Source organism: Trematomus bernacchii, unplaced genomic scaffold (assembly GCF_902827165.1).
Source record: "Trematomus bernacchii unplaced genomic scaffold, fTreBer1.1, whole genome shotgun sequence".
In the NCBI taxonomy this organism is placed as follows: Eukaryota; Metazoa; Chordata; class Actinopteri; order Perciformes; family Nototheniidae; genus Trematomus; species Trematomus bernacchii.
The window spans coordinates 1,142,579-1,170,052 of NW_022987683.1; the positions used below are offsets into that span (position 1 = coordinate 1,142,579).

The 27,474-nt window shown below is 37.9% G+C and overlaps 4 protein-coding genes and 1 pseudogene across 5 annotated transcripts; all 5 read left to right on the forward strand.

The window, feature by feature from the left end:
* The first annotated feature begins 870 nt into the window (after window positions 1-870).
* On the forward strand, window positions 871-2,675 carry LOC117487778 (annotated as a pseudogene).
* Window positions 2,676-9,880: 7,205 nt separating this feature from the next.
* LOC117487768 lies at window positions 9,881-11,539 on the forward strand. Of its 2 annotated transcripts, XM_034136428.1 has the most exons (5): window positions 9,881-9,944; window positions 10,075-10,779; window positions 10,888-11,007; window positions 11,102-11,145; window positions 11,239-11,539. In XM_034136428.1, the coding sequence occupies exons 1-5, from the start codon at window positions 9,890-9,892 to the stop codon at window positions 11,356-11,358; spliced, it is 1,044 nt and encodes a 347-aa protein (XP_033992319.1). In that variant the 5' UTR covers window positions 9,881-9,889; the 3' UTR covers window positions 11,359-11,539. The 2 variants fall into 2 exon arrangements, with proteins under 2 accessions (XP_033992319.1, XP_033992320.1); XM_034136429.1 differs by lacking the exon at window positions 10,888-11,007.
* Window positions 11,540-13,971: 2,432 nt separating this feature from the next.
* LOC117487773 lies at window positions 13,972-16,001 on the forward strand. The gene is made up of 5 exons (XM_034136433.1): window positions 13,972-14,415; window positions 14,555-15,253; window positions 15,363-15,482; window positions 15,577-15,620; window positions 15,714-16,001. Exons 1-5 carry the CDS (start codon window positions 14,361-14,363, stop codon window positions 15,831-15,833), a joined length of 1,038 nt encoding a protein of 345 aa, XP_033992324.1. The 5' UTR covers window positions 13,972-14,360; the 3' UTR covers window positions 15,834-16,001.
* A 1,550-nt stretch (window positions 16,002-17,551) lies between these two features.
* Window positions 17,552-19,399, forward strand: LOC117487772. Its single transcript, XM_034136432.1, has 5 exons — window positions 17,552-17,639; window positions 17,770-18,468; window positions 18,587-18,706; window positions 18,788-18,831; window positions 18,966-19,399. The coding sequence occupies exons 1-5, from the start codon at window positions 17,585-17,587 to the stop codon at window positions 19,083-19,085; spliced, it is 1,038 nt and encodes a 345-aa protein (XP_033992323.1). The 5' UTR covers window positions 17,552-17,584; the 3' UTR covers window positions 19,086-19,399.
* Window positions 19,400-24,410: 5,011 nt separating this feature from the next.
* On the forward strand, window positions 24,411-26,229 carry LOC117487776. Its single transcript, XM_034136440.1, has 5 exons — window positions 24,411-24,471; window positions 24,605-25,300; window positions 25,419-25,538; window positions 25,620-25,663; window positions 25,798-26,229. The coding sequence occupies exons 1-5, from the start codon at window positions 24,417-24,419 to the stop codon at window positions 25,915-25,917; spliced, it is 1,035 nt and encodes a 344-aa protein (XP_033992331.1). The 5' UTR covers window positions 24,411-24,416; the 3' UTR covers window positions 25,918-26,229.
* The last annotated feature ends 1,245 nt before the right edge of the window (window positions 26,230-27,474 follow it).

A 27,474-nucleotide genomic window follows, 5' to 3' on the forward strand; every position in this document is an offset into this window, starting at 1 on the left:
TACCGCCGGCCCACCTCGGTACCGCAAGTAATTACCGCTAGTAAATTATCACCAGCGATGCTAGTGACTTATCCGACCGGCCCACATCAGTACTGGGATTTGTCCAGAACGTCCCGATGGCCAGTCCGCCCCTGCTCCTTCATCCAAAGACCACTTGCAGTGCCATTAAATAACTTGGAACATTCTATTTGTTTGGAATATTGCTGAATAAAATGTATTTAAATGCAATTGAATCCATTGGTTTCATATAAAGGAATGGCTAAAATCAGTTTCTCCTTTTTCACGACTCAATTATCACTAAGACCTTGGCCTATAGTAATAGGCGAATGGTAGATAAAGTTTATTTTTGAACAACTTCACTCATACTTCTGAGCCATGTAGACAAAGGGACAGTGTACTGTATGAGAGAAGATTTGTTAACTTACATATATGCATAAACATATACATGGATTTCTGTGTCACAATCCAATAAGTACCATTCATTTTCAAATAACACCAAACCTGTTGCACTAACTTAGCTTCAGCCGAAGCCTAAACAACAAATGCAACTAACTTGTTACCCTTTCATATTATATTCACAACATTACTGGAGCTACAGGCAAAAGCTGTGTGTGTACCCACAGTTTATTCTCCCTACTTTTAAACATAGCGCAAGATAAAGAGCCATTGTGTTCTTCATTTACCTTTCACCAAGTGATTCTTCTCAAGAACTAAACTTGATACTATAGATGTCAGTGAACATGTGATCAAGTTTTTTTTTAAGTAGGATGTACAAAGTCACTTCAGGCTGGCCAATGAAACGCAGTCTTGCGTCTTAAGAATGGAGAGAGTATCGAGATCATTTTCACTCAACTCAAGAATTCGAACAAGATGACGTCTCCAAAGTTGGTCTTTTATCTGACGTGTTTGTTCTTGGGAACAATCGGTGAGTTGTATTTTTATGCCGCTCACCTTTTTAGCTACTTTTCATTTAAATGCTTTTAATATGTTTTTATTTAAACAATGTGCTGAAATAACCTATTGTAATTATTAAAGTATGTCTTTCACTCTAATTTCAGCTCTGACGACTAATCCGAAAATATCTTTAAGTGTTCGTCAAGAGAAACGTTTTATATCTGCTAATGCTGGAGGAAATGTGACTTTGCCATGCTACATTGAAGATGATGATACAACTTGGCTTTACCTGTTTCAAACAAACTCTGGGACAGAAACCAAAGCTCATCTCTACCACCTATAAGTATAACGGAAAACCCACTTTTTTATCATGAATTCAACAAGTCACGCTTCACACTTGATCACGGAAAAAGTACAAATCACTTGACAATTTTAAATTTGCACATTTCAGACTCAGCTACTTACTACTGTGTATCTGCCGTTAAATATGAGTTGAATTTTGAAGAAGGCACTACAATCAGTGTCAAAGGTTCAGGTTTGAGCATCCCACCTTCGGTCAATCAGTCAGCATCTGAGATCATCCAGTCAGGAGACTCTGTGACTCTGAACTGTACAGTACACACTGGCAGCTGTGATGGAGAACACAGTGTTTACTGGTTCAAAAACTCTGAGGACTCTCCAGGACTCCTTTACACCCGTGGAGGCAGTCAGTGTGAGAGGAAACCCAACACACAAACACACACCTGTGAATACAACCTGCCAATGGAGAACCTGAATATTTCTCATGCTGGGACCTACTACTGTGCTGTTGCCTCATGTGGACATATACTGTTTGGAAATGGGACCAAGCTGGAATTAGAAGGTAAGCAAATCTCTAAAGGATTTATTGAAAAGTAATGAATGTCTAATTTCCGATCACACACTTTAATCACAAAGCTAAGTTTCTGTTTGTGGTGTTTACTCTCTACAGATGAGGTTGACTCTCTTGTGCATTTCTTGAGTGGATCTTTGGCAATCAACGCCATCCTGGTTGTTCTCCTGGCTTTCATAATAAACAAGATGAAGAAAATGAACAGCTGCCAGTCAACAGGTAACTGGTCATGTTTTTATTGTTTAGTTTGATGATAAAGAATATGGCTTTAGAATTAAAACTTATATTTCTGTTTTGCAGAGTCTTCAACAAGATTTCCAGCTCCGTCCACAGCAGATTCAGAGGTGAGTAAAACAAGTTCACTGGAAATAAAATGCTAAATTAACATTCAGAACCTTTTGTTGCACAATAAACTGTTTCCTGGAAATTATTATTGTCAAGATAAAAATAAGGATCAACTGGTATATTGTGTTACCAGGGTTACCAGCGAGCAGAGAAGATCTACTATGGTGCTTTGGTTGTCAACCTGACAAACAGATCAGGACGACAGAGGGAGCCGACCTGGAGTGAATGTGTGTATTACAGCGTAAAGCAGTAGAACATGAAGTAGTACATTTGTATTTTTGAGTCAGACAAGTTGTTCCTTTTTTATTCCTTCTCTGTGTGCAGCCCAAAAAAAAAGAAGATCATTCTGTTCTTTGCTAATGTGTATTTTAAGGATAGTAACCAGAAACCTATCTTTAGAAGCTAAGATTTATTGATGATGCAAAAGTCACTTATATGCTTTTAGGTTTAACCTCATTTGATTATTTTTGATATCCTCCTTGTATTTTAACCAGATCCAACATGTATGTTTGTATTTGGAAGTTATTGCATTTATGATCAATAAAAATCAACATTTGGAGCTATATAGTATGTGTTTACTTGTCCAATCCAACAGCTTTTTTCTTTATTTGCTATTTAAGCTTACCTCAAGAGGCCATTCAATGAACTGCAGTTTTTTTTTCCACTTCTGCATGAGCATACTTCTTCTGAACCGGTAGTTGCTGCTTGGCTATGACATCCAATACAAAAAGGATATGCAATGCAATTCTACTGGGTAACAGCAAACAGCTTCAAATTTCAAAGATTTCAGAGGTTTAATGTCATATGTAAACATATAGTTTCCACTTGTACTTACTCACAAAATCAATCTTAAAGGTCCCATATTATACTATATTTGAACAATATATTATAGGGCCAAATCTATACAAAACATGTCTCTGAAGTGTTTTGCTCAAAATACCAAACAGATCCCCGATTATTGCCATGCCTCTATTTCAGCCGTGTTACAAAAGTGTTGATTCTGGGACTGGCCCTTTAAATGTAACAGAGCTGCTGCTGGCCACGCCCCTTTAGAGCGTCCGCATGCAAGCGGTGAGCTCTGTGAAAAGAAGGCTGTCTACCAGCAGAAACTCAGCTAAACACTGCCGTGATTAAATGCCATATTATGTTCCAAACCACATCAAGCATTATTTCTGAAACAGTATGGAGCTCAAACGCTTTCTCTCTCGCGGGTTTACCACAGGGACATTAACTTTTATATCCGGCTTCTTTACACATATTCTCTCCAGGACAGCGTTAGCTCTGAGTGTTAGCGATGCTTGCTAATGTAAATACAGACCATATTACTTCCAGAACACGTTACGCATTTCCGATATGACGTCAAGTCCGCAGCAAATCTGGATCAGCTCCGTTGTACCCCTGTTTTTAGAGATGTGGGTAAGGAGGAAAAGAGAGAGGGTTGTATTTTCTGACACTTTGTGAGTCTCCTTACACACCGGGGACACATATTTATGTATAAAAGACAGAAAAAAGTGCATTTTGCATAATAGGTGACCTTTAATAAACCTTGCATAATGTATAAATGAGAGGCAGGCTGACATCATTCATCTATTCTCTTGATTTAATGGGGGGCTTTTAGTGCAGACAGGTAAAGGTAAAGCAGAGACACTGTTTCTGCTTCAAAGGGATGTCACAGTCGGTTGCTCTGGTTCAAAAGACACTACTCTCAGACCTTTTTTTGTAGTATCTCTGTTAGTGCAGCAGCTTTTGTGGTTTTTAGCAGGATGTAAGGGTGTTGGCAATCTTATATAGATGCTCCTTAATCCAAAAACCACTTGCAGTGCCATTAAATAAGAAGAATATGTATCAGGTCAGATTTAACAATACTTAAACTACAAATATTTGTGTAGTTCATTTTTTTACTTTTTTATATTGCTGAATAAAAGTATTTAAAAGTGTTTGAATAGTTTAATCTCGGATGTAAAATCAATTCCTACTTTTTCACAGCAAAATTATCCTTAAGACCTTGGCCTTTAGTAATAGGCCTATTGTAGAAACTGTTTTTCTTTTTTGAAACACTTCACTAAACCCGGAATGATTTACATTAGATGATTACACCATTGTTTTATTGACTAGCCAAGGCATATTTTCCACTTACTTCTGACCCATGTAGACACAGGGACAGTATATGAGAATAATTTGGAAACTTGACACTGACATATTCATAAACATTTTATTACAGTATATTCTCCCTACTTTTAAATATAGCACAAGATAAAGAGCCATTGCGTTCTTCATTCAACTTTCACCAAGTGAACCCTCTCAAGAACTAAACTTGATACTATAGATGTCAGTAAACATGTGATCAAGTTTTTTTTAAGTAGGATGTACAAAGTCACTTCAGGCTGGCCAATGAAACGCAGTCTTGTGTCTTAACCTGTTCCACTCTGAGCCTGTTTTTCAGGTCTCAGGCTCGAAAATGACATTCCCAGAACAAATGACCATATCTTGCCTTCTAAAAGGGTTAAATTAATAATCTTTGTTCTCAAAGTAATGATAAACCTGTGAGTTGGATGTAGAAGTGTCAGATTCAATATAAATGTTTTTTATTTTAAAGAAAATTCAGATTTTACATAGTAAAAAACTGTAAATTATAGTGTCCGTCCAAAAATTATTTTTGGCAGATAGTGAAAACTACCCTTGGATGATGGGTTAGTAGACTAAAAGCTTTAGGAATCCAAAGTACAACATATAATAAGTACTCTGTATCAAGATTGATGCAAAACAAGTGAAATTTGACCTTTTTAGAGAGATTTAGCCAAAAACCCCCACTTCTGGGGTAATTTGGGTGGATTTGACCTATCTCTGGCCCCCCTTGGTCGATTTGGTTGGTTGACATACCCTTGTGACCGTTAGAGCCAATAGAATCGAAGGGGGAGGCACACACCCACACACGTTGTAAAGAAAAAATGTGGGCGCTTCGCGTGTGGAAAACGAAAGCAAAGTGGAGGAATGTCTCCTTCTGGAGTTTGGAAACTAAAACGCAGTTGTATTGCTTATGGATTATCAGAAATAATTTCAAAGAAGGCACAGACACATAGGATGAACCTATGGATTAACTGCAGCATCGTTTTTTTATCGTTTTAATGCCATTGAAGACCACTTTTGACCAAGGTAAGCCATGTTTACGTGTTTAGCTACTTAGCTCCACATGTGATGATGTACGCTTTCGTTTATAGCGTCGCGAATGTTTATCAGTGAGTGTTGAGGAGGGCACCGTTAGATTCAGTGTCTCCAGGACACCAAAAAAGAGTGTTTGGTTGTGCATCTAGGATAAGTAATAAGGGAGTTCTGAGTGAGTTTAAGTGCCGCATTACGTTCCATGTTTTCGCTCGTGGCTAATTCAGAGGCTGAGTGCTAGCATTGTGGGTTTTTTTTGAAAAAAAAAATTAAAAAGATCAGTTAGCTGAGTTTCTTCCCGTTACATGGATATAACACATTCATAGTTTTATTCAATATTAAGATTCCTTAGACGTTGTTTCCTGCAAATGACGCGTTTATCCGCCCGGTACCGGGCGGAAGGTGCGTAACAGGTTAAGAGAGGAGAGAGTATCGAGATCATTTTCACTCAACTCAAGAATTCAAACCAGATGACATCTCCAAAGTTGGTCTTTTATCTGACGTGTTTGTTCTTGGGAAAAATCGGTGAGTTGTATTTTGATGCCGCTCACCTTTTTAGCTACTTTTCATTGAAATGCTTTTAATATGTTTTTATTTAAACAATGTGCTGAAATAACCTATTGTAATTATTAAAGTATGTCTTTCACTCTAATTTCAGCTCTGACGACTAATCGGAAAATATCTTTAAGTGTTCAACAAGAGAAACGTTTTATATCTGCTAATGCTGGAGGAAATGTGACTTTGCCATGCTACATTGAAGATGATGATACAACTTGACTTTACCTGTTTCAAACAAACTCTGGGACAGAAACCAAAGCTCATCTCTACCACCTATAAGTATAACGCAAAACCCACTTTTTTATCATGAATTCAACAAGTCACGCTTCACACTTGATCACGGAAAAAGTACAAATCACTTGACAATTTTAAATTTGCACATTTCAGACTCAGCTACTTACTACTGTGTATCTGCCGTTCAATATGAGTTGAATTTTGCAGAAGGCACTACAATCAGTGTCAAAGGTTCTGGTTTGAGCATCCCACCTTCGGTCCATCAGTCAGAATCTGAGATCATCCAGCCAGGAGACTCTGTGACTCTGAACTGTACAGTACACACTGGCAGCTGTGATGGAGAACACAGTGTTTACTGGTTCAACAACTCTGAGGACTCTCCAGGACTCCTTTACACCCGTGGAGGCAGTCAGTGTGAGAGGAAACCCAACACACAGACACACACCTGTGTGTACAACCTGCCAATGGAGAGCCTGAATCTTTCTCATGCTGGGACCTACTACTGTGCTGTTGCCTCATGTGGACACATACTGTTTGGAAACGGGACCAAGCTGGACTTTGAAGGTAAGCAAATCTCTATGTCTTTCTTATGTCCATTGTATTAAAAACTTGCTCAAATATTAAATGGACACGTTGATCTTGAGACAATACATCATGTATATTCACTTCCTCATAGCAATATCTATTTTTTACAATATTCAGATCTCTTTTTAAACATTTTAATCTTGTTCTAAACCACAATAAAGAAATGTGCATTGTACAAGAGTATGTAGCTTTGATGTACCTTCTCTGATCCACACACTTATGGAAATCTAATAGATTTAATATAGCCGTTTGACTACTTAGGACAGGGGTGTCCACACTTTTTTCTGTGAGGGCCACATACAGAAAAAGATACAAAGGGCTGGGCCGCTCACTAGAGGTGAGGCATATTGCCTTATCAGTGAAGTTATAAGTTAGCAAAATCAATCAAATGTAGGTAAATCACGCTTGATACTTGAAAATGCTGTAAGAAACACAACAGCCTACATCACAGCTCTCCATAGGGTTTCATTTATTTTCTTTGCAGCTCATTCCTTAAAACAGAAGCTTCAGATTAGTTATAAAAGGAGGAAATATAAAGGGTAGATTTCAACTTGTTATGTAATTAAGTAATTGGGCTTTTCTTTATCAACTAAGATTTGTTTGAAAATGTTCCCAACTTTAATTGACAGAATTTATTTGAAAAGTGGGCTTATTAAAACATGAATACTGTGTAATATCTTTGTACATATACATTTCAGAAGTAAGATATATGACTAGCACAAGTTTAATTTGTGGGCCATATTTCATTATACTTTTTGAATTAGCTGGGGGCTGTTTCAAAATGTTTGGCCCGCGGGCCGTAGTTTGTACACCCCTGACTTAGGAGTTTAGTTATATTGAATATATTGACAGACAAAATGGAGACTGAACAGAAAACCAGTGTTCTGTACTCCAAAGCAGGATTTGGGGTTAGAGAGGTAACTCGAGGGTTAACTCTGGCTTTTCCATCCTACAACACTGGTTCACTTCTTACCAGGGTAGATTGTAAATACGTTTTTTTCTGCTGTAAAGTTGGGCATTTTACCATGGAGGTCAAAGCGGATTCATTTGCTTTTTAAGCCAGCATCAAGAGGCCATTCAATGAACTGCAGTTTTCTTTCTCCCTTGCGTTACCTTAATTTTTCAGCACAAGAAGATGATGCTTGTCTACGACATACAAGACACAAAAAGGATGTGCAATGCATATTCACTGGGTAACAGACAACAGTTTCCATTTGTACTTAGGATTGCTCACACAAAACAAATATATAGTGTGTATAAAGCAGTGACGTGCGGTGAGGTTCATGGCTGGTGAGGCACTGACTCTTTCAGAGTCAGATTTACAAATATTATATTTTGACCTTAATCGAAATATTCTGTTATTTTCAAAAGCTTTTTTAGTCTGATGCTATGATTAATTTTAAACAGACCGTTCAACAAAAGGATACCCAAAATCTAAATATTGGATTGTTCTTTCTAAGTAAGATCCCATTTTCATTACAGTTGTGGTCTTACCTTGACTTGAAGATGAATAGAAGTCCATGCTATCCTTCTGGACAACAATCTCTATTACTGTTTTGTAAAAGTCCTCCTTATCTTCCTCTAGTTTCAAAAGTCTAGTTTGTTGTTTGCAGATTTACCGTCTCTGCGTAGAATAGTAGCAACAAGAACCTGTGGGCTCACGTGCGCCCCCTTCAGTGCGGCAGAGGTTATGGCTGCCTCTCCTGGTGCTTTTTTCATTGCCGTTGTATGATGAGACCAGCGAGCCTGAATATCATATATACGTGAAATAAGTTATTTAGAGACTATGGATGGCGAGGATAAATGTAATAAAGGGATCTACAAACATTACATTGGTGACCTACAGTGAGATGGTAACAGGTATGCGCTTAGTGCCCGCTTTCCAGCCAGTTTCTGTGGGGTGACGCATTCTGAAGTGAGGCAGAGCTCATCTGTGCCTCACCTTACCCCACAGTAACTGGCTTGAGCGCGCTCACAAAATAAGTGGCCGCGCTAAATTAGTGCCCGCGCTCCAGCAAGTTACTGTGGGCTTACGAGAGGCAGAGCTCGTCCCTGCCTCACTTCTCATCGCTCCCGTAGCGGAGCTCGGCAAATTTGCTGATTTTGACTATAAAAAGCGATTGGAATCATACAGAAATCACATTTACAACACAGATCAGTGGAGACATTTTATTATTATTAGTATTTAGTTTTTCTTTAATTATTTTTCCGTTACATTGGAGTATGACAGGTGAGGCCTCCCCTGACTGCACGTCGCTGGTATAAAGTATAAATGAGAGGCCTGCTAACAGCATTGCTCCATTCTCTTGATTTAATGGGGTGCTTTTAGTGCAGAAAGGTAGACGTAAAGTAGAGGGACTTTTTCTGCTTCGATGGGATGTCACAGAGGGTTGCTCTGGTTCAAAAGTCAGTCCACTCAGACCTTTTTTATGTAGTATCTCTCTTAGTGCAGCAGCCTTTGTGGTTTTAGCAGTATGTAAGGGTTTGCAATTTTACATAGATGCTCCTTCATCCAAAGACCACTTGCAGTCCCATTAAATAACTTGGAACATTCTATTTGTTTGGAATATTGCTGAATAAAATGTATTTAAATGCAATTGAATCCATTGGTTTCATATAAAGGAATGGCTAAAATCAGTTTCTCCTTTTTCACGACTCAATTATCACTAAGACCTTGGCCAATACTAATAGGTGAATGGTAGATAAAGTTTATTTTTGAACAACTTCACTCATACTTCTGAGCCATGTAGACAAAGGGACAGTGTACTGTATGAGAGAAGATTTGTTAACTTACATATATGCATAAACCTATACAGTACATGGATTTATGTGTCACAATCCAATAAGTACCATTCATTTTCAAATAACACCAAACCTGTTGCACTAACTTAGCTTCAGCCGAAGCCTAAACAACAAATGCAACTAACTTGTTACCCTTTCATATTATATTCACAACATTACTGTAGCTACAGGCAAAAGCTGTGTGTGTACCCACAGTTTATTCTCCTTACTTTTAAACATAGCGCAAGATAAAGAGCCATTGTGTTCTTCATTTACCTTTCACCAAGTGATTCTTCTCAAGAACCAAACTTGATACTATAAATGGCAGTGAACATGTGATCAAGTTTTTTTTTAAGTAGGATGTACAAAGTCACTTCAGGCTGGCCAATCAAACGCAGTCTTGTGTCTTAAGAGTGGAGAGAGTATCAAGATCATTTTCACTCAACTCAAGAATTCAACAAGATGACGTCTCCAAAGTTGGTCTTATATTTGACGTGTTTGTTCTTGGGAACAATCGGTGAGTTGTATTTTTATCTAGCTTTTAATTTTCAGCTACTTTTATGGAAATGCTTTCAAATTTTTTTCATTCAAACTTCTCTACTTGCTGAATATAATTAATTGTATATTTCCTTTGACTCTTATTTCAGGTCAGACGACTGATCGGAAAATATCTTCAAGTGTTCGTCAAGAGAAACGTTTTATATCTGCTAATGCTGGAGAAAATGTGACTTTGCCATGCTACATTGAAGATGGTGATAAAGATTGGTTTTACTGGTACAAACAAACTCTGGGACAGAAACCAAAGCTCATCTCTACCGCCTATACGTATAATCCAAGACCCACTTTTTATCATGAGTTTAAGAACAATTCACGCTTCACACTTGATCACGGAAAAAGTAGAAATCACTTGACAATTTTGAACTTGCACATATTGGACTCAGCTACTTACTACTGTGCATTTGCCCCTCGAATTATTTTGAATTTTGAAGAAGGCACTACAATCAGTGTCAAAGCTTCTGGTTTGAGCACCCCACCTTCGGTCCATCAGTCAGCATCTGAGATCATCCAGTCAAGAGACTCTGTGACTCTGAACTGTACAGTACACACTGGCAGCTGTGATGGAGAACACAGTGTTTACTGGTTCAAAAACTCTGAAGACTCTCCAGGACTCCTTTACACCCGTGGAGGCAGTAATGATCAGTGTGAGAGGAAACCCAACACACAAACACACACCTGTGAATACAACCTGCCAATGGAGAACCTGAATATTTCTCATGCTGGGACCTACTACTGTGCTGTTGCCTCATGTGGACATATACTGTTTGGAAATGGGACCAAGCTGGAATTAGAAGGTAAGCAAATCTCTAAATGATTTAATGAAAAGTAATGAATGTCTAATTTCCGATCACACACTTTAATCACAAAGCTAAGTTTCCGTTTTTGGTGTTTACTCTCTACAGATGAGGTCGACTCTCTTGTGTATTTCTTGAGTGGAGCTTTAGCGTTCAACTCCATTCTGGTTGTTTTACTGGCTTTCTTAGTGTACACGATGAAAAAGAGAAACAACTGTCAATCAATGGGTAACTTGTAATTATTGTATACGTCCGAAAGATTGTTTGCAACCAAAGAAACGTGTTGAGAAATACAAATTCTGTCTTTCCAATGTCTTTCCAGAGTCTGAAGCAAGATTATCAACTCCCCCTACAGCAAATGCAGAGGTATCATTTAACTAAATAAGTTACATTTTGTAATCAAAGACATGTTTACTCCTGTTCAATATCTTTTTCCATTTCTATATATTTTGTTACCAGGGTTACCAGGATGCAAGCAGCCTCCATTATGCTGCTGTAAGTGTCAATGTGCCCAACAGATCAAGACGACAGAGGAACATCCCCAACGATGAATGTGTGTACTCTGGTGTCAAGCTGTAGACAAACCATGTTTCATTACTTTTGTTAATCAAAATTGGATTAGTGATGTTTGAAAAGTGATATAGATTTTAAAGTAGATTTTATAATGTTGTGCTTTATATGTTTTCTTATGTCCATTGTATCTCCTCAGTATTCAAAACTGACTCAAATATTAAATGGACACTTTGGTCTTGATACAATACATCGTGTGCATTTGCTCACTTCCTCATAGCAATATCTCTTTTTACAATCTTCAAACCTCTTTTTAATCATTTGAATGTAGTTCTAAACCAATAAAATAAAATGTGTGTATTTTACAAGAGTAGCTCTGATGTTACTTCTCTGATCCACAGTATTGTGGAAATCTAATAGATAGAGTATAGCATATGACTTAGGAGTTTAGTTATATTGCATATTGACAGACTTTTGTCAGAGACTGAAAAGAAAACCAATGGTCTGTACTACGAAGCAGGATTTGGGGTTAGGTAACTCGAGGGTTTTCAGACCTACAACGCTGGTTCACTTCTTACCAGGACAGATTGCAATGATTACTTGCCTAACAACTCACCTTCTGAGAAACCCTGGGTTGACTTAGCAATTTGACAACCAAAGTCGTAGGACAGCTTAGTGAGCCACACACATAAAGGATGTGCAATGCATTTTTACTGGGTAACAGCCAACAGTTTCCTTTTGTACTTAGGCATTCTTGAAAAACAGATCTTAATAAATATTTTATAAAGTATAAATGAGAGGCCTGCTAACAGCATTGCTCCATTGTCCATTCTCTTGATTTAACCTGTTAAGCCATGAGCCTGTTTTTCAGGTCTCAGGCTCGAAAATGACATTCCCTGAACAAATGACCATATCTTCCCTTCTAAAAGGGTTAAATTAATAATCTTTTTTCTCAAAGTAATGATAAACCTGTGAGTTGGATGTAGAAGAGTCAGAATCAATATAGATGTTTTTTATTTTAAAGAAAATTCAGATTTTACATAGTAAAAAACTGTAAATAATAGTGTCCGTCCAAATATTCTTTTTTACTTATAGTGAAAACCACCCTTGGATGATGGGTTAGTAGACTAAAAGCTTTACGAATCCAAAGTACAACATATAATAAGTACCCTGTATCAAGATTGATGCAAAACAAGTGACATTTGACCTTTTTAGAGAGGTTTAGCCAAAACCACACCACCTCTGAGGTGATTTGGGTGAAAATGTTTTTTTTTCCATATCTCTGGCCCCCCTTGGTCGATTTTGATGGTTGACACCTCTTTCTGACCCTTAGAGCCAATAGAATCGAAGGGGGAGGCCCCCCCACACACACGTTGTGAAGAGAAAAAAGGTGGGGGCTGCGCGCATGTACATTTGCAGCAGAGTGGACCTAGCTCTGGCATTTGGAAACGAAAAAGCAGTTTTATTGCTTATGGATTATCAGAAATAATTTCAAAGAGGACACAGACACATTGGATTAACCTATGGATTAACTGCAGCATCGTTTTTTTATCGTTTTAATGCCATTGAAGACCAGTTTTGACCAAGGTAAGCCATGTTAGCGTTTCTAGCTACCTAGCTCCACATGTTATGATGTACACTTTCGTTTATAGCGTCGCAAATGTTTCTCACTGAGTGTTGAGGTGGGCACCCCCAGATTCTGTGTCTCCAGGAGACCCAAAACGAGGGTTTGGCTGTGCATCTAGGATAAGTAATAACGGAGTTAGAGTGAGTTTAGGTGCAGAGATAGGTTAAATTTTTTCGCTCGTGGCTAATTCAGAGGCTGAGTGTTAGCATTGTGGGGTTTTTTTGGAGAAAAAAAATTAAAAAGATCAGTTAGCGGAGTTTCTTCCCGTTACATGGATATAAAACATTCATAGTTTATTAAATATTAAGATTCCTTAGACGTTGTTTCCTGCAAATGACACGTTTATCCGCCCGGTACCGGGGGGGCCGTGCGTAACAGGTTAAATTAACATGCCCTCAGACACTATTTCCTGCAAGATGTTGCGGCAGTACCCCGGTACCGGGGTCTCTCGGGCTTAACAGGTTAATGGGGGGACTTTTGGCACAGAAAGGTAAAGGTAAAGCAGAGGGACTTTTTCTGCTTCATATGGATGTCACAGTGGGCCCACTGGTTCAAAAAACAGTCCTCTCAGACCTTTTTTGTAGTATCTATTTTAGTGCAGCAGCCTTTGTGGTTTTAGCAGGATGTAAGGGTGTTGCAATCTTATATAGATGCTCCTTAATCCAAGGATTAAGCACTTGCAGTGCCATTAAATTAGAAGAATATTTATCAGGTCACATTTAACAATAATACAACTTGAAATAATCTTGTAGTTACAAAAATGTGTTTGGAATAGTGTTGAATATAGGTATTTAAAAGCAATTTAATCCATTAGTTTCATATAAAGGCATGGCTACAATCAATTTCTCATTTTTCCAGCTCAATTATCACTAAGACCTTTTTGAACAACATCACTAATCCCAAAGTGATTAATGTTAGATTGTTATACAATTGTTTTCTTTATTAGCTAATGCATTGTTTCCAAAGTAAAATAGAGTAATTTGGTAATTTACATATATGTGTAAACATAGATTAGGGCAGCATGGATTTCTGTGTCACAATCCAGTAAGTACCATTAATTTTCAAATAACACCAAACCTGTTGCACTAATTTAGCTTCAGTCGAAGCCGAAAGAACATATGCAACTAACTTGTTACCCTTTCATATTATATTCACAGCATTACTGTGGCTACAGGCAAAGCTGTGTGTGTACCCACAGTTTATTCTCCCTACTTTTAAACATAGCACAAGATAAAGAGCCATTGTGTTCTTCATTTACCTTTCACCAAGTGAATCTTCTCAAGAACCAAACTTGAAACTGTAGATGGCTGTACATGTGTTCAAGTTTTTTTTTTAAGTAGGATGTACAATGTCACTTCAGGCTGGCCAATGAAACGCAGTCTTGTGTCTTAAGAGTGGAGAGAGTATCAAGATCATTTTCACTCAACTCAAGAATTCGAACAAGATGACGTCTCCAAAGTTGGTCTTTTATCTGACGTGTTTGTTCTTAGGAACAATCGGTGAGTTGTATTTTTATCCTGCTTTTCCTTTTCAGCTACTTTCATGGAAATGCTTTCAATATTTTTCCATTCAAACTTCTGTACTTGCTGAATATATCCAATGTAATTAATTGTATATTTCCTTTGACTCTTATTTCAGCTCAGACGACTGATCGGAAACTATCCTCAAGTGTTCGCCAAGAGAAACGTTATATATCTGCTATTGTTGGAGTAAATGTGACTTTGCCATGCTACAAAGAAGATGATGATACAAATCGGCTTTACTGGTTCAAACAAACTCTGGGACAGAAACCAAGGCTCATCTCATCCGTCACTCCTTATGATGCAAGACCCACTTTTTATGATGAATTCAACAACAAGTTACGCTTCACACTTGATCACGGAAAAAGTACAAATCACCTGACGATTTTAAATGTGCACATTTCAGACTCAGCCATTTACTACTGTGCATTTACCAATCGATATGTGGTGAATTTTGCCGAAGGCACTACTATCAGTGTCAAGGGTTCTGGTTTGAACCCCCCACCTTCGGTCCATCAGTCAGCATCTGAGATCATCCAGCCAGGAGACTCTGTGACTCTGAACTGTACAGTACACACTGGCAGCTGTGATGGAGAACACAGTGTTTACTGGTTCAAAAACTCTGAGGACTCTCCAGGACTCCTTTACACCCGTGGAGGCAGTCAGTGTGAGAGGAAACCCAACACACAAACACACACCTGTGTGTACAACCTGCCAATGGAGAGCCTGAATCTTTCTCATGCTGGGACCTACTACTGTGCTGTTGCCTCATGTGGACACATACTGTTTGGAAATGGGACCAAGCTGGAATTAGAAGGTAAACAAATCTCTAAATGATTTATTGAAAAGTAATGAATGTCTAATTTCCGATCACACACTTTAATCACAAAGCTAAGTTTCTGTTTTTTGGTGTTTACTGTCTACAGATGAGGTCGACTCTCTTGTGTATTTCTTGAGTGGAGCTTTAGCGTTCAACTCCATTCTGGTCGTTTTACTGGCTTTCTTATTGTACAAGATGAAAAAGAGAAACATCTGTCAATCAATGGGTAACTTGTAATTATTGTATACGTCCGAAAGATTGTTTACAACCAAAGAAACGTGTTGAGAAATACAAATTCTGTCTTTCCAATGTCTTTCCAGAGTCTGAAGCAAGATTATCAACTCCCTCTCCAGCAAATGCAGAGGTATCATTTAAGTAAATAAGTTAAATGTTTTAATCAGATACATTTTTACTTCTGTTCAATATCTTTATCCATTTCTATATATTTTGTTACCAGGGTTACCAGGATGCAGGCAGCCTCCATTATGCTGCTGTAAGTGTCAATGTGCCCAACAGATCAAGACGACAGAGGAACATCCCCAACGATGAATGTGTGTACTCTGGTGTCAAGCTGTAGACAAACCATGTTTCATTACTTTAGTTAATCAAAATTGGATTAGTGATGTTTGAAATGTGATATAGATTTTAAAGTAGATTTTAGAATGTTGTGCTTTATATGTTTTCTTATGTCCATTGTATCTCCTCAGTATTCAAAACTGACTCAAATATTAAATGGACACTTTGGTCTTGATACAATACATTGTGTGCATGTGTTCACTTCCTCATAGCAATATCTCTTTTTACAATCTTCAGACCTCTTTTTAATCATTTTAATGTAGTTCTAAACCAATAAAATAAAATGTGTGCATTTTACAAGAGTAGCTCAGATGTTACTTCTCTGATCCACAGTATTGTGGAAATCTAATAGATAGAGTATAGCATATTACTTAGGAGTTTAGTTATATTGCATATTGACAGACAAAACAGAGACTGAAAAGAAAACCAATGGTCTGTACTACGAAGCAGGATTTGGGGTTAGGTAACTCGAGGGTTTTCAGTCCTACAACGCTGGTTCACTTCTTACCAGGACAGATTGCAATGATTACTTGCCTAACAACTCACCTTCTGAGAAACCCTGGGTTGACTTGGCAATTTGACAACCAAAGTCGTAGGACAGCTTAGTGAGACACACACATAAAGGATGTGCAATGCATTTTTACTGGGTAACAGCCAACAGTTTCCTTTTGTACTTAGGCATTCTTGAAAAACAGATCTTAATAATTATTTTATAAAGTATAAATGAGAGGCCTGCTAACAGCATTGCTCCATTGTCCATTCTCTTGATTTAATGGGGGGACTTTTGGCACAGAAAGGTAAAGGTAAAGCAGAGGGACTTTTTCTGCTTCATATGGATGTCACAGTGGGCCCACTGGTTCAAAAAACAGTCTTCTCAGACCTTTTCTTATAGTATCTATTTTAGTGCGGCAGCCTTTGTGGTTTTAGCAGGATGTAAGGGTGTTGCAATCTTATATAGATGCTCCTTAATCCAAGGATGAAGCACTTGCAGTGCCATTAAATTAGAAGAATATGTATCAGGTCACATTTAACAATAATACAACTTGAAATAATCTTGTAGTTAAAAAAATGTGTTTGTTATAGTGTTGAATATAGGTATTTAAAAGCAATTTAATCCATTAGTTTCATATAAAGGCATGGCTACAATCAATTTCAAATTTTTCCAGCTCAATTATCACTAAGACCTTTTTGAACAACATCACTAATCCCAAAGTGATTAACGTTAGATTGTTATACAATTGTTTTCTTTATTAGCTAATGCATTGTTTCCAAAGTAAAATAGAGTAATTTGGTAATTTACATATATGCGTTAACATAGATTGGGGCAGCATGGATTTCTGTGTCACAATCCAGTAAGTACCATTAATTTTCAAATAACACCAAACCTGTTGCACTAACTTAGCTTCAGCCGAAGCCTAAACAACAAATACAACTAACTTGTTACCCTTTCATATTATATTCACAGCATTACTGTGGCTACAGGCAAAGCTGTGTGTGTACCCACAGTTTATTCTCCCTACTTTTAAACATAGCACAAGATAAAGAGCCATTGTGTTCTTCATTTACCTTTCACCAAGTGAATCTTCTCAAGAACCAAACTTGAAACTGTAGATGGCTGTACATGTGTTCAAGTTTTTTTTTTAAGTAGGATGTACAATGTCACTTCAGGCTGGCCAATGAAACGCAGTCTTGTGTCTTAAGAGTGGAGAGAGTATCGAGATCATTTTCACTCAACTCAAGAATTCGAACAAGATGACGTCTCCAAAGTTGGTCTTTTATCTGACGTGTTTGTTCTTAGGAACAATCGGTGAGTTGTATTTTTATCCTGTTTTTACTTTTCAGCTACTTTCATGGAAATGCTTTCAATATTATTTCATTCGAACTTCTGTACTTGCTGAATATAATTAATTGTATATTTCCTTTGACTCTTATTTCAGCTCAGACGACTGATCGGAAACTATCCTCAAGTGTTCGCCAAGAGAAACGTTATATATCTGCTAATGTTGGAGTAAATGTGACTTTGCCATGCTCCAATGAAGACGATGATACAAATCGGCTTTACTGGTTCAAACAAACTCTGGGACAGAAACCAAGGCTCATCTCATCCGTCACTCCTTATGATGCAAGACCCACTTTTTATGATGAATTCAACAACAAGTCACGCTTCACACTTGATCACGGAAAAAGTACAAATCACCTGACGATTTTAAATGTGCACATTTCAGACTCAGCCACTTACTACTGTGCATTTACCAATCGATATGTGGTGAATTTTGCCGAAGGCACTACTATCAGTGTCACAGGTTCAGGTTTGAACCCCCCACCTTCGGTCCATCAGTCAGCATCTGAGATCATCCAGTCAGGAGACTCTGTGACTCTGAACTGTACAGTACACACTGGCAGCTGTGATGGAGAACACAGTGTTTACTGGTTCAAAAACTCTGAGGACTCTCCAGGACTCCTTTACACCCGTGGAGGCAGTCAGTGTGAGAGGAAACCCAACACACAAACACACACCTGTGTGTACAACCTGCCAATGGAGAGCCTGAATCTTTCTCATGCTGGGACCTACTACTGTGCTGTTGCCTCATGTGGACACATACTGTTTGGAGACGGGACCAAGCTGGACTTCGAAGGTAAGTAATTTACTAGATTATTTAATGAAGAGTAAATGATGGCTAATTCCAAATCAAAGTTAACATCAAAACAAAGACAAAAGCTGAATGCTCTGTTTGTGGTGTTTACTCTCTACAGATGAGGTTGACTCTCTTGTGTATTTCTTGAGTGGATCTTTGGCAATCAACGCCATCCTGGTTGTTCTACTGGCTTTCATAATAAACAAGATGAAGAAAATGAACAGCTGCCAGTCAACAGGTAACTGGTCATGTGTTTATTGTTTAGTTTGATGATAAAGAATATGGCTTTAGAATTAAAACTTATATTTCTGTTTTGCAGAGTCTTCAACAAGATTTCCAGCTCCGTCCACAGCAGATTCAGAGGTGAGTAAAACAAGTTCACTGGAAATAAAATGCTAAATTAACATTCAGAACCTTTTGTTGCACAATAAATTGTTTCCTGGAAATTATTATTGTCAAGATAAAAATAAGGATCAACTGGTATATTGTGTTACCAGGGTTACCAGCGAGCAGAGAAGATCTACTATGGTGCTTTGGGTGTCAACCTGACAAACAGATCAGGAAGACAGAAGGAGCCGACCTGGAGTGAATGTGTGTATTACAGCGTAAAGCAGTAGAACAGGAAGTAGTACATTTGTACTTTTGAGTCAGACAAGTTGTTCCTTTTTTATTCCTTCTCTGTGTGCAGCCCAAAAAAAAAGAAGAGATCATTCTGTTCTTTGCTAATGTGTATTTTAAGGATAGTAACCAGAAGCCTATCTTTAGAAGCTAAGATTTATTGATGATGCAAAAGTCACTTATATGCTTTTAGGTTTAACCTCATTTGATTATTTTTGATATCCTCCTTGTATTTTAACCAGATCCAACATGTATGTTTGTATTTGGAATTTATTGCATTTATGATCAATAAAAATCAACATTTGGAGCTATATAGTATGTGTTTACTTGACAATCCAACAGCTTTTTTCTTTATTTGCTATTTAAGCTTACCTCAAGAGGCCATTCAATGAACTGCGTTTTTTTTTTTCACTTCTGCATTAGCATACTTCTTCTGAACCGGTAGTTGCTGCTTGGCTATGACATCCAATACAAAAAGGATGTGCAATGCAATTCTACTGGGTAACAGCAAACAGCTTCAAATTTAAAAGATTTCAGAGGTTTAATGTCATATGTAAACATATAGTTTCCACTTGTACTTACTCACAATATCAATCTTAAAGGTCCCATATTATACTATATTTGAACAATATATTATAGGGCCAAATCTATACAAAACATGTCTCTGAAGTGTTTTGCTCAAAATACCAAACAGATCCCCGATTATTGCCATGCCTCTATTTCAGCCGTGTTACAAAAGTGTTGATTCTGGGTCTGGCCCTTTAAATGTAACAGAGCTGCTGCTGGCCACGCCCCTTTAGAGCATCCGCATGCAAGCAGTGAGCTCTGTGAAGAGAAGGCTGTCTATCAGCAGAAACTCAGCTAAACGCTGCCGTGATTAAACGCCATATTATGTTCCAAACCACATCAAGCATTATTTCTGAAACAGTATGGAGCTCAAACGCTTTCTCTCTCGCGGGTTTACCACAGGGACATTAACTTTTATATCCGGCTTCTTTACACATATTCTCTCCAGGACAGCGTTAGCTCTGAGTGTTAGCGATGCTTGCCAATGTAAATACAGACCATATTACTTCCAGAACACGTTACGCATTTCCGATATGACGTCAAGTCCGCAGCAAATCTGGATCAGCTCCGATGTACCCCGGTTTTTAGAGATGTGAGTAAGGAGGAAAAGAGAGAGGGTTGCATTTTCTGACACTTTGTGAGTCTCCTTACACACCGGGGACACATATTTATGTATAAAAGACATAAAAAAGTGCATTTTGCATAATAGGTGACCTTTAATAAAGCTTGTATAATGTATAAATTAGAGGCCTGCTCACATGATTAATCTATTCTCTTGATTTAATGGGGGGCTTTTAGTGCAGACAGGTAAAGGTAAAGCAGAGACACTTTTTCTGCTTCAAAGGGATGTCACAGTCAGTTGCTCTGGTTCAAAAGACACTACTCTCAGACCTTTTTTAGTAGTATTTCTGTTAGTGCAGCAGCTTTTGTGGTTTTTAGCAGGATGTAAGGGTGTTGGCAATCTTATATAGATGCTCCTTAATCCAAAAACCACTTGCAGTGCCATTAAATAAGAAGAATATGTATCAGGTCAGATTTAACAATACTTAAACTACAAATATTTGTGTAGGCAAGGCAAGGCAAGGCAAGTTTATTTATATAGCACCTTTCAACACAAGGTAATTCAAAGTGCTTTACAAAAATGGAAGACATTTTAAAAATGGCATTTAAAATCAGTCATTAAAAAGGAAAGATAATAAAATAAACATTAAAAGAAAAAATACATGGATAAAAGTTAAAAGTTACAGTGCAGTTTAAGATGTGAATAGTTCAATTAAAAGCAGCGGCAAAAAGAAAAGTCTTCAGCCTGGATTTAAAAGTAGTAAGAGTTGCAGCGGACCTGCAGGTTTCTGGGAGTTTGTTCCAGATATTCGGAGCATAATAACTGAATGCTGCTTTACCATGTTTAGTTCTGACTCTGGGGACAGAAAGCTGACCAGTCCCTGAAGACCTGAGGGTTCTGGATGGTTCATAATTTAGCAGTAGGTCAGACATGTATTTTGGGCCTAAACCATTCAAAGCTTTATAAACCAGCAACAATGTTTTGAAATCTATTCTTTGACACACAGGAAGCCAGTGTAAAGACTTCAGAACAGGAGTGATGTGATCCACTTTCTTAGTGTTAGTGAGGACTCGAGCAGCGGCGTTCTGAATTAGCTGCAGCTTTCTAATAGATTTTTTAGTGAGGCCTGTAAAGACACCATTGCAGTAGTCGAGTCTACTGAAGATAAAAGCATGGACAAGTTTTTCCAAATCCTGCTGTGACATTAGTCCTTTAATCCTAGATATGTTCTTTAGGTGATAGTAGGCTGATTTAGTAACTGTTTTAATGTGACTGTTGAAACTCAGGTCAGAGTCCATGACTACACCTAGATTTCTGGCTTTATCTGTTGTTTTGAACATTGCAGACTGAAGCTCAGCGCTAACTTTTATACGTTCTGCCTTGGCTCCAAAAACCATTACCTCAGTTTTATCTTTGTTTAATTGGAGAAAGTTCTGACACATCCAGTCATTGATTTGTTCAATGCACTTACTCAGTGTTTGAATTGGAGCATAATCTCCTGGTGAAATTGTTACGTAAATGTGTGTGTCATCCGCATAGCTATGGTAACTTATTTTGTTGTTTTTCATTATCTGAGCCAGTGGTAGCATGTAGATGTTAAAGAGAAGAGGCCCCAAGATGGAGCCTTGAGGTACCCCACATGTCATATTTGTCAACTCAGATGTGTATTTACCTATAGAAATAAAGTTTTTTCTGTCCTTTAAGTAGGACTCAAACCAATTTAGAACTGTTGCCGAAAGTCCCACCCAGTTTTCTAGTCGGTCTAGTAATATGTTGTGGTCAACAGTGTCAAATGCAGCACTGAGATCTAATAATACTAACACTGAAGTTCTGCCACTGTCTGTGTTTAAGTGGATGTCATTGAAGACCTTTACAAGAGCAGTCTCAGTGCTGTGGTTTGGACGAAATCCTGACTGGAACACATCCAAACAGTTATTTAAATGCAAGAAGTTACTCAACTGTTGAAATACTACTTTTTCAATGATTTTACCTAGAAATGGCAGGTTTGATATTGGCCTGTAATTGTTCATTACTGAGGCATCTAGATTATTCTTTTTTAAGAGCGGTTTAATGACTGCAGTTTTCAGGGCCTCTGGAAAAATACCTGAGTGAAGAGATGTGTTTACTATATGAAGTAGATCTGAGGCCATGCAAGGAAAAACATCTTTGAAAAATCCTGTTGGAATAATATCAAGGCAGCAGGAGGAGGATTTCAGAAGTTGAATAATGTCCTCTAAGTTTTTACCATTAATCTGATGGAATTGTGTCATGGTGTTTGAATTGATATTAGGTGGACATAGGGACAAAACATTTGCTGTACCTGATGTAGAGGCACTGACTGCTTGTCTAATTTTCTGAATTTTGTCAGTGAAGAAGGAGGCAAAATCATTGCACGCCCTGGTGGATAGAAATTCAGAGGCTACTGACACTGGGGGGTTAGTTAGTCTGTCTACGGTAGCAAACAAGGCACGTGCGTTGTTTTTGTTTTTGGTAATGATGTCAGAGAAGAAAGACTGTCGTGCGTTTTTCAATTCCAAATTATAAAGGCCAAGTCTCTCTTTATAGATTTCAAAGTGAACCTGGAGATTTGTTTTTCGCCACCTACGTTCAGCTTTTCGACACTCTCTTTTTTCTGTTCTCACGGTCATGGCCTTTCTCCATGGAGATATTTTCTTGCTAATCACTTCCTTTACCTTAGTTGGAGCAATGGTATCTATAACATTTTTAATTTTTGAATTAAAATGATCTACTAGCTCATTTACTGAGATGTTAGCAGGGGCAAGTGTGGATGAGAAATTATGAGTAAACATTTCCCTAGTATTTTCAGTTAAATATCGCTTTGTGGTTACCTCTTTCTGAACATTTTTGTGAACAGAAATAGAGCTCTCAAAGAAAACACAGGAATGATCAGAGAGTGCAACATCAGTCACCACAACCTTTGAGATATTCAGACCCTTTGAGATAATTAAGTCCAGAGTGTGCCCCTTATTGTGCGTGGGCTCCGCCACATGCTGAGTCAGTCCATAGTTATCAAGAACACAAAACAGTTCTTTAGCCCCTCTGTCCTGGGGGTTGTCAACATGGATGTTAAAATCACCAACAATGACTAAACGGTCAAAGTCAATACACACTATAGACAGCAGTTCAGTAAAATCATCAAAAAAGCTTGCACAGTATTTGGGTGGTCTATAGATATTTAGGAACAGAGCTCGAGAGGAGCATTTCAGCTGAAGGGCCACATATTCAAAAGAAGCAAAGTCCCCATAAGATGTCTTCCTGCATTGAATGGAATCATTGAACAAAATAGCAACTCCACCCCCTTTCTTATGCATTCTTTCCTGACTCATAAAACTAAAGTTGGGAGGTGTTGATTCGATAAGAACAGCTGCACTGTTGTTTTGTTCAATCCAAGTTTCCGTTAAAAACATAAAATCGAGATTGTGCTCAGTGATAAAATCATTGATTAAAAATGTTTTTCCTGCCAAAGACCTGACATTTAATAAAGCTAGTTTAAGTTTGTTAAATACACTATCAGTAAAACATTTTGTGACAAGCTGTGGCTGACATGGAATCACTGCTAAATTTGATAACCTCACACAAACGTTTGAGCACTTCCTGTGTAGTTCATTTTTTTACTTTTTTATATTGCTGAATAAAGGTATTTAAAAGTGTTTGAATCCTTTAATCTCGGATGTAAAATCAATTCCTACTTTTTCACAGCAAAATTATCCTTAAGACCATGGCCTTTAGTAATAGGCCTATTGTAGAAACTGTTTTTCTTTTTTGAAACACTTCACTAAACCCGGAATGATTTACATTAGATTATTACAACATTGTTTTATTGACTAGCCAAGGCATATTTTCCACATACTTCTGACCCATGTAGACACAGGGACAGTATATGAGAATAATTTGGAAACTTGACACTGACATATTCATAAACATTTTATTACAGTTTATTCTCCCTACTTTTAAATATAGCACAAGATAAAGAGCCATTGCGTTCTTCATTCAACTTTCACCAAGTAAACCCTCTCAAGAACTAAACTTGATACTATAGATGGTAGTGAACATGTGATCAAGTTTTTTTAAAGCAGGATGTACAATGTCACTTCAGGCTGGCCAATGAAACGCAGTCTTGTGTCTTAAGAGAGGAGAGAGTATCGAGATCATTTTCACTCAACTCAAGAATTCGAACAAGATGACGTCTCCAAAGTTGGTCTTTTATCTGACGTGTTTGTTCTTGGGAAAAATCGGTGAGTTGTATTTTTATGCCGCTCACTTTTTTAGCTACTTTTCATTTAAATGCTTTTAATATGTTTTTATTTAAACAATGTGCTGAAATAACCTATTGTAATTATTAAAGTATATCTTTCACTCTAATTTCAGCTCTGACGACTAATCGGAAAATATCTTCAAGTGTTCGTCAAGAGAAACGTTATATATCAGCTAATGCTGGAGGAAATGTGACTTTGAGATGCTACATTGAAGATGATGATACAAATTGGCTTTACTGGTTCAAACAAACTCTGGGACAGAAACCAAAGCTCATCTCTACCACCTATAAGTATAACGCAAAACCCACTTTTTATCATGAATTCAACAAGTCACGCTTCACACTTGATCACGGAAAAAGTACAAATCACTTGACCATTTTAAATTTGCACATTTCAGACTCAGCTACTTACTACTGTGTATCTGCCGTTCAATATGAGTTGAATTTTGCAGAAGGCACTACAATCAGTGTCAAAGGTTCAGGTTTGAGCATCCCGGTTTCAGTCCATCAGTCAGAATCTGAGATAATCCAGTCAGGAGACTCTGTGACTCTGAACTGTACAGTACACACTGGCAGCTGTGATGGAGAACACAGTGTTTACTGGTTCAAAAACTCTGAGGACTCTCCAGGACTCCTTTACACCCGTGGAGGCAGTCAGTGTGAGAGGAAACCCAACACACAAACACACACCTGTGTGTACAACCTGCCAATGGAGAGCCTGAATCTTTCTCATGCTGGGACCTACTACTGTGCTGTTGCCTCATGTGGACACATACTGTTTGGAGACGGGACCAAGCTGGACTTTGAAGGTAAGTAATTTACCAGATTATTTAATGAAGAGTAAATGATGGCTAATTCCAAATCAAAGTTAACATCAAAACAAAGACAAAAGCTGAATGCTCTGTTTGTGGTGTTTACTCTCTACAGATGAGGTTGACTCTCTTGTGTATTTCTTGAGTGGATCTTTGGCAATCAACGCCATCCTGGTTGTTCTACTGGCTTTCATAATAAACAAGATGAAGAAAATGAACAGCTGCCAGTTAACAGGTAACTGGTCATGTTGTTATTGTTTAGTTTGATGATAAAGAATATGGCTTTAGAATTAAAACTTATATTTCTGTTTTGCAGAGTCTTCAACAAGATTTCCAGCTCCGTCCACAGCAGATTCAGAGGTGAGTAAAACAAGTTCACTGGAAATAAAATGCTAAATTAACATTCAGAACCTTTTGTTGCACAATAAATTGTTTCCTGGAAATTATTATTGTCAAGATAAAAATAAGGATCAACTGGTATATTGTGTTACCAGGGTTACCAGCGAGCAGAGAAGATCTACTATTGTGCTTTGGGTGTCAACCTGACAAACAGATCAGGAAGACAGAGGGAGCCGACCTGGAGTGAATGTGTGTATTACAGCGTAAAGCAGTAGAACAGGAAGTAGTACATTTGTACTTTTGAGTCAGACAAGTTTTTCCTTTTTTATTCCTTCTCTGTGTGCAGCCCAAAAAAAAAAGAGATCATTCTGTTCTTTGCTAATGTGTATTTTAAGGATAGTAACCAGAAGCCTATCTTTAGAAGCTAAGATTTATCTATGATGTAAAAGTCACTTATATGCTTTTAGGTTTAACCTAATTTGATTATTTTTGATATCCTCCTTGTATTTTAACCAGATCCAACATGTATGTTTGTATTTGGAAGTTATTGCATTTATGATCAATAAAAATCAACATTTGGAGCTATATAGTATGTGTTTACTTGAAAATCCAACAGCTTTTTTCTTTATTTGCTATTTAAGCTTACCTCAAGAGGCCATTCAATGAACTGCAGTTTTTTTTTTCACTTCTGCATAAGCATACTTCTTCTGAACCGGTTGTTGCTGCTTGGCTATGACATACAATACAAAAAGGATATGCAATGCAATTCTACTGGGTAACAGCAAACAGCTTCAAATTTCAAAGATTTCAGAGGTTTAATGTCATATGTAAACATATAGTTTCCACTTGTACTTACTCACAAAATCAATCTTAAAGGTCCCATATTATATTATATTTGAACAATATATTATAGGGCCAAATCTATACAAAACATGTCTCTGAAGTGTTTTGCTCAAAATACCAAACAGATCCCCGATTATTGCCATGCCCCTATTTCAGCCCTGTTACAAAAGTGTTGATTCTGGGTCTGGCCCTTTAAATGTAACAGAGCTGCTGCTGGCCACGCCCCTTTAGAGCGTCCGCATGCAAGCGGTGAGCTCTGTGAAAAGAAGGCTGTCTACCAGCAGAAACTCAGCTAAACACTGCCGTGATTAAACGCCATATTATGTTCCAAACCACATCAAGCATTATTTCTGAAACAGTATGGAGCTCAAACGCTTTCTCTCTCGCGGGTTTACCACAGGGACATTAACTTTTATATCCGGCTTCTTTACACATATTCTCTCCAGGACAGCGTTAGCTCTGAGTGTTAGCGATGCTTGCCAATGTAAATACAGACCATATTACTTCCAGAACACGTTACGCATTTCCGATATGACGTCAAGTCTGCAGCAAAACTGGATCAGCTCCGTTGTACCCCTGTTTTTAGAGATGTGGGTAAGGAGGAAAAGAGAGAGGGTTGTATTTTCTGACACTTTGTGAGTCTCCTTACACACCGGGGACACATATTTATGTATAAAAGACATAAAAAAGTGCATTTTGCATAATAGGTGACCTTCAATAAAGCTTGTATAATGTATAAATGAGAGGCCTGCTCACATCATTCATCTATTCTCTTGATTTAATGGGGGGCTTTTAGTGCAGACAGGTAAAGGTAAAGCAGAGACACTTTTTCTGCTTCAAAGGGATGTCACAGTTGGTTGCTCTGGTTCAAAAGACACTACTCTCAGACCTTTTTTTGTAGTATCTCTGTTAGTGCAGCAGCTTTTGTGGTTTTTAGCAGGATGTAAGGGTGTTGGCAATCTTATATCGATGCTCCTTAATCCAAAAAC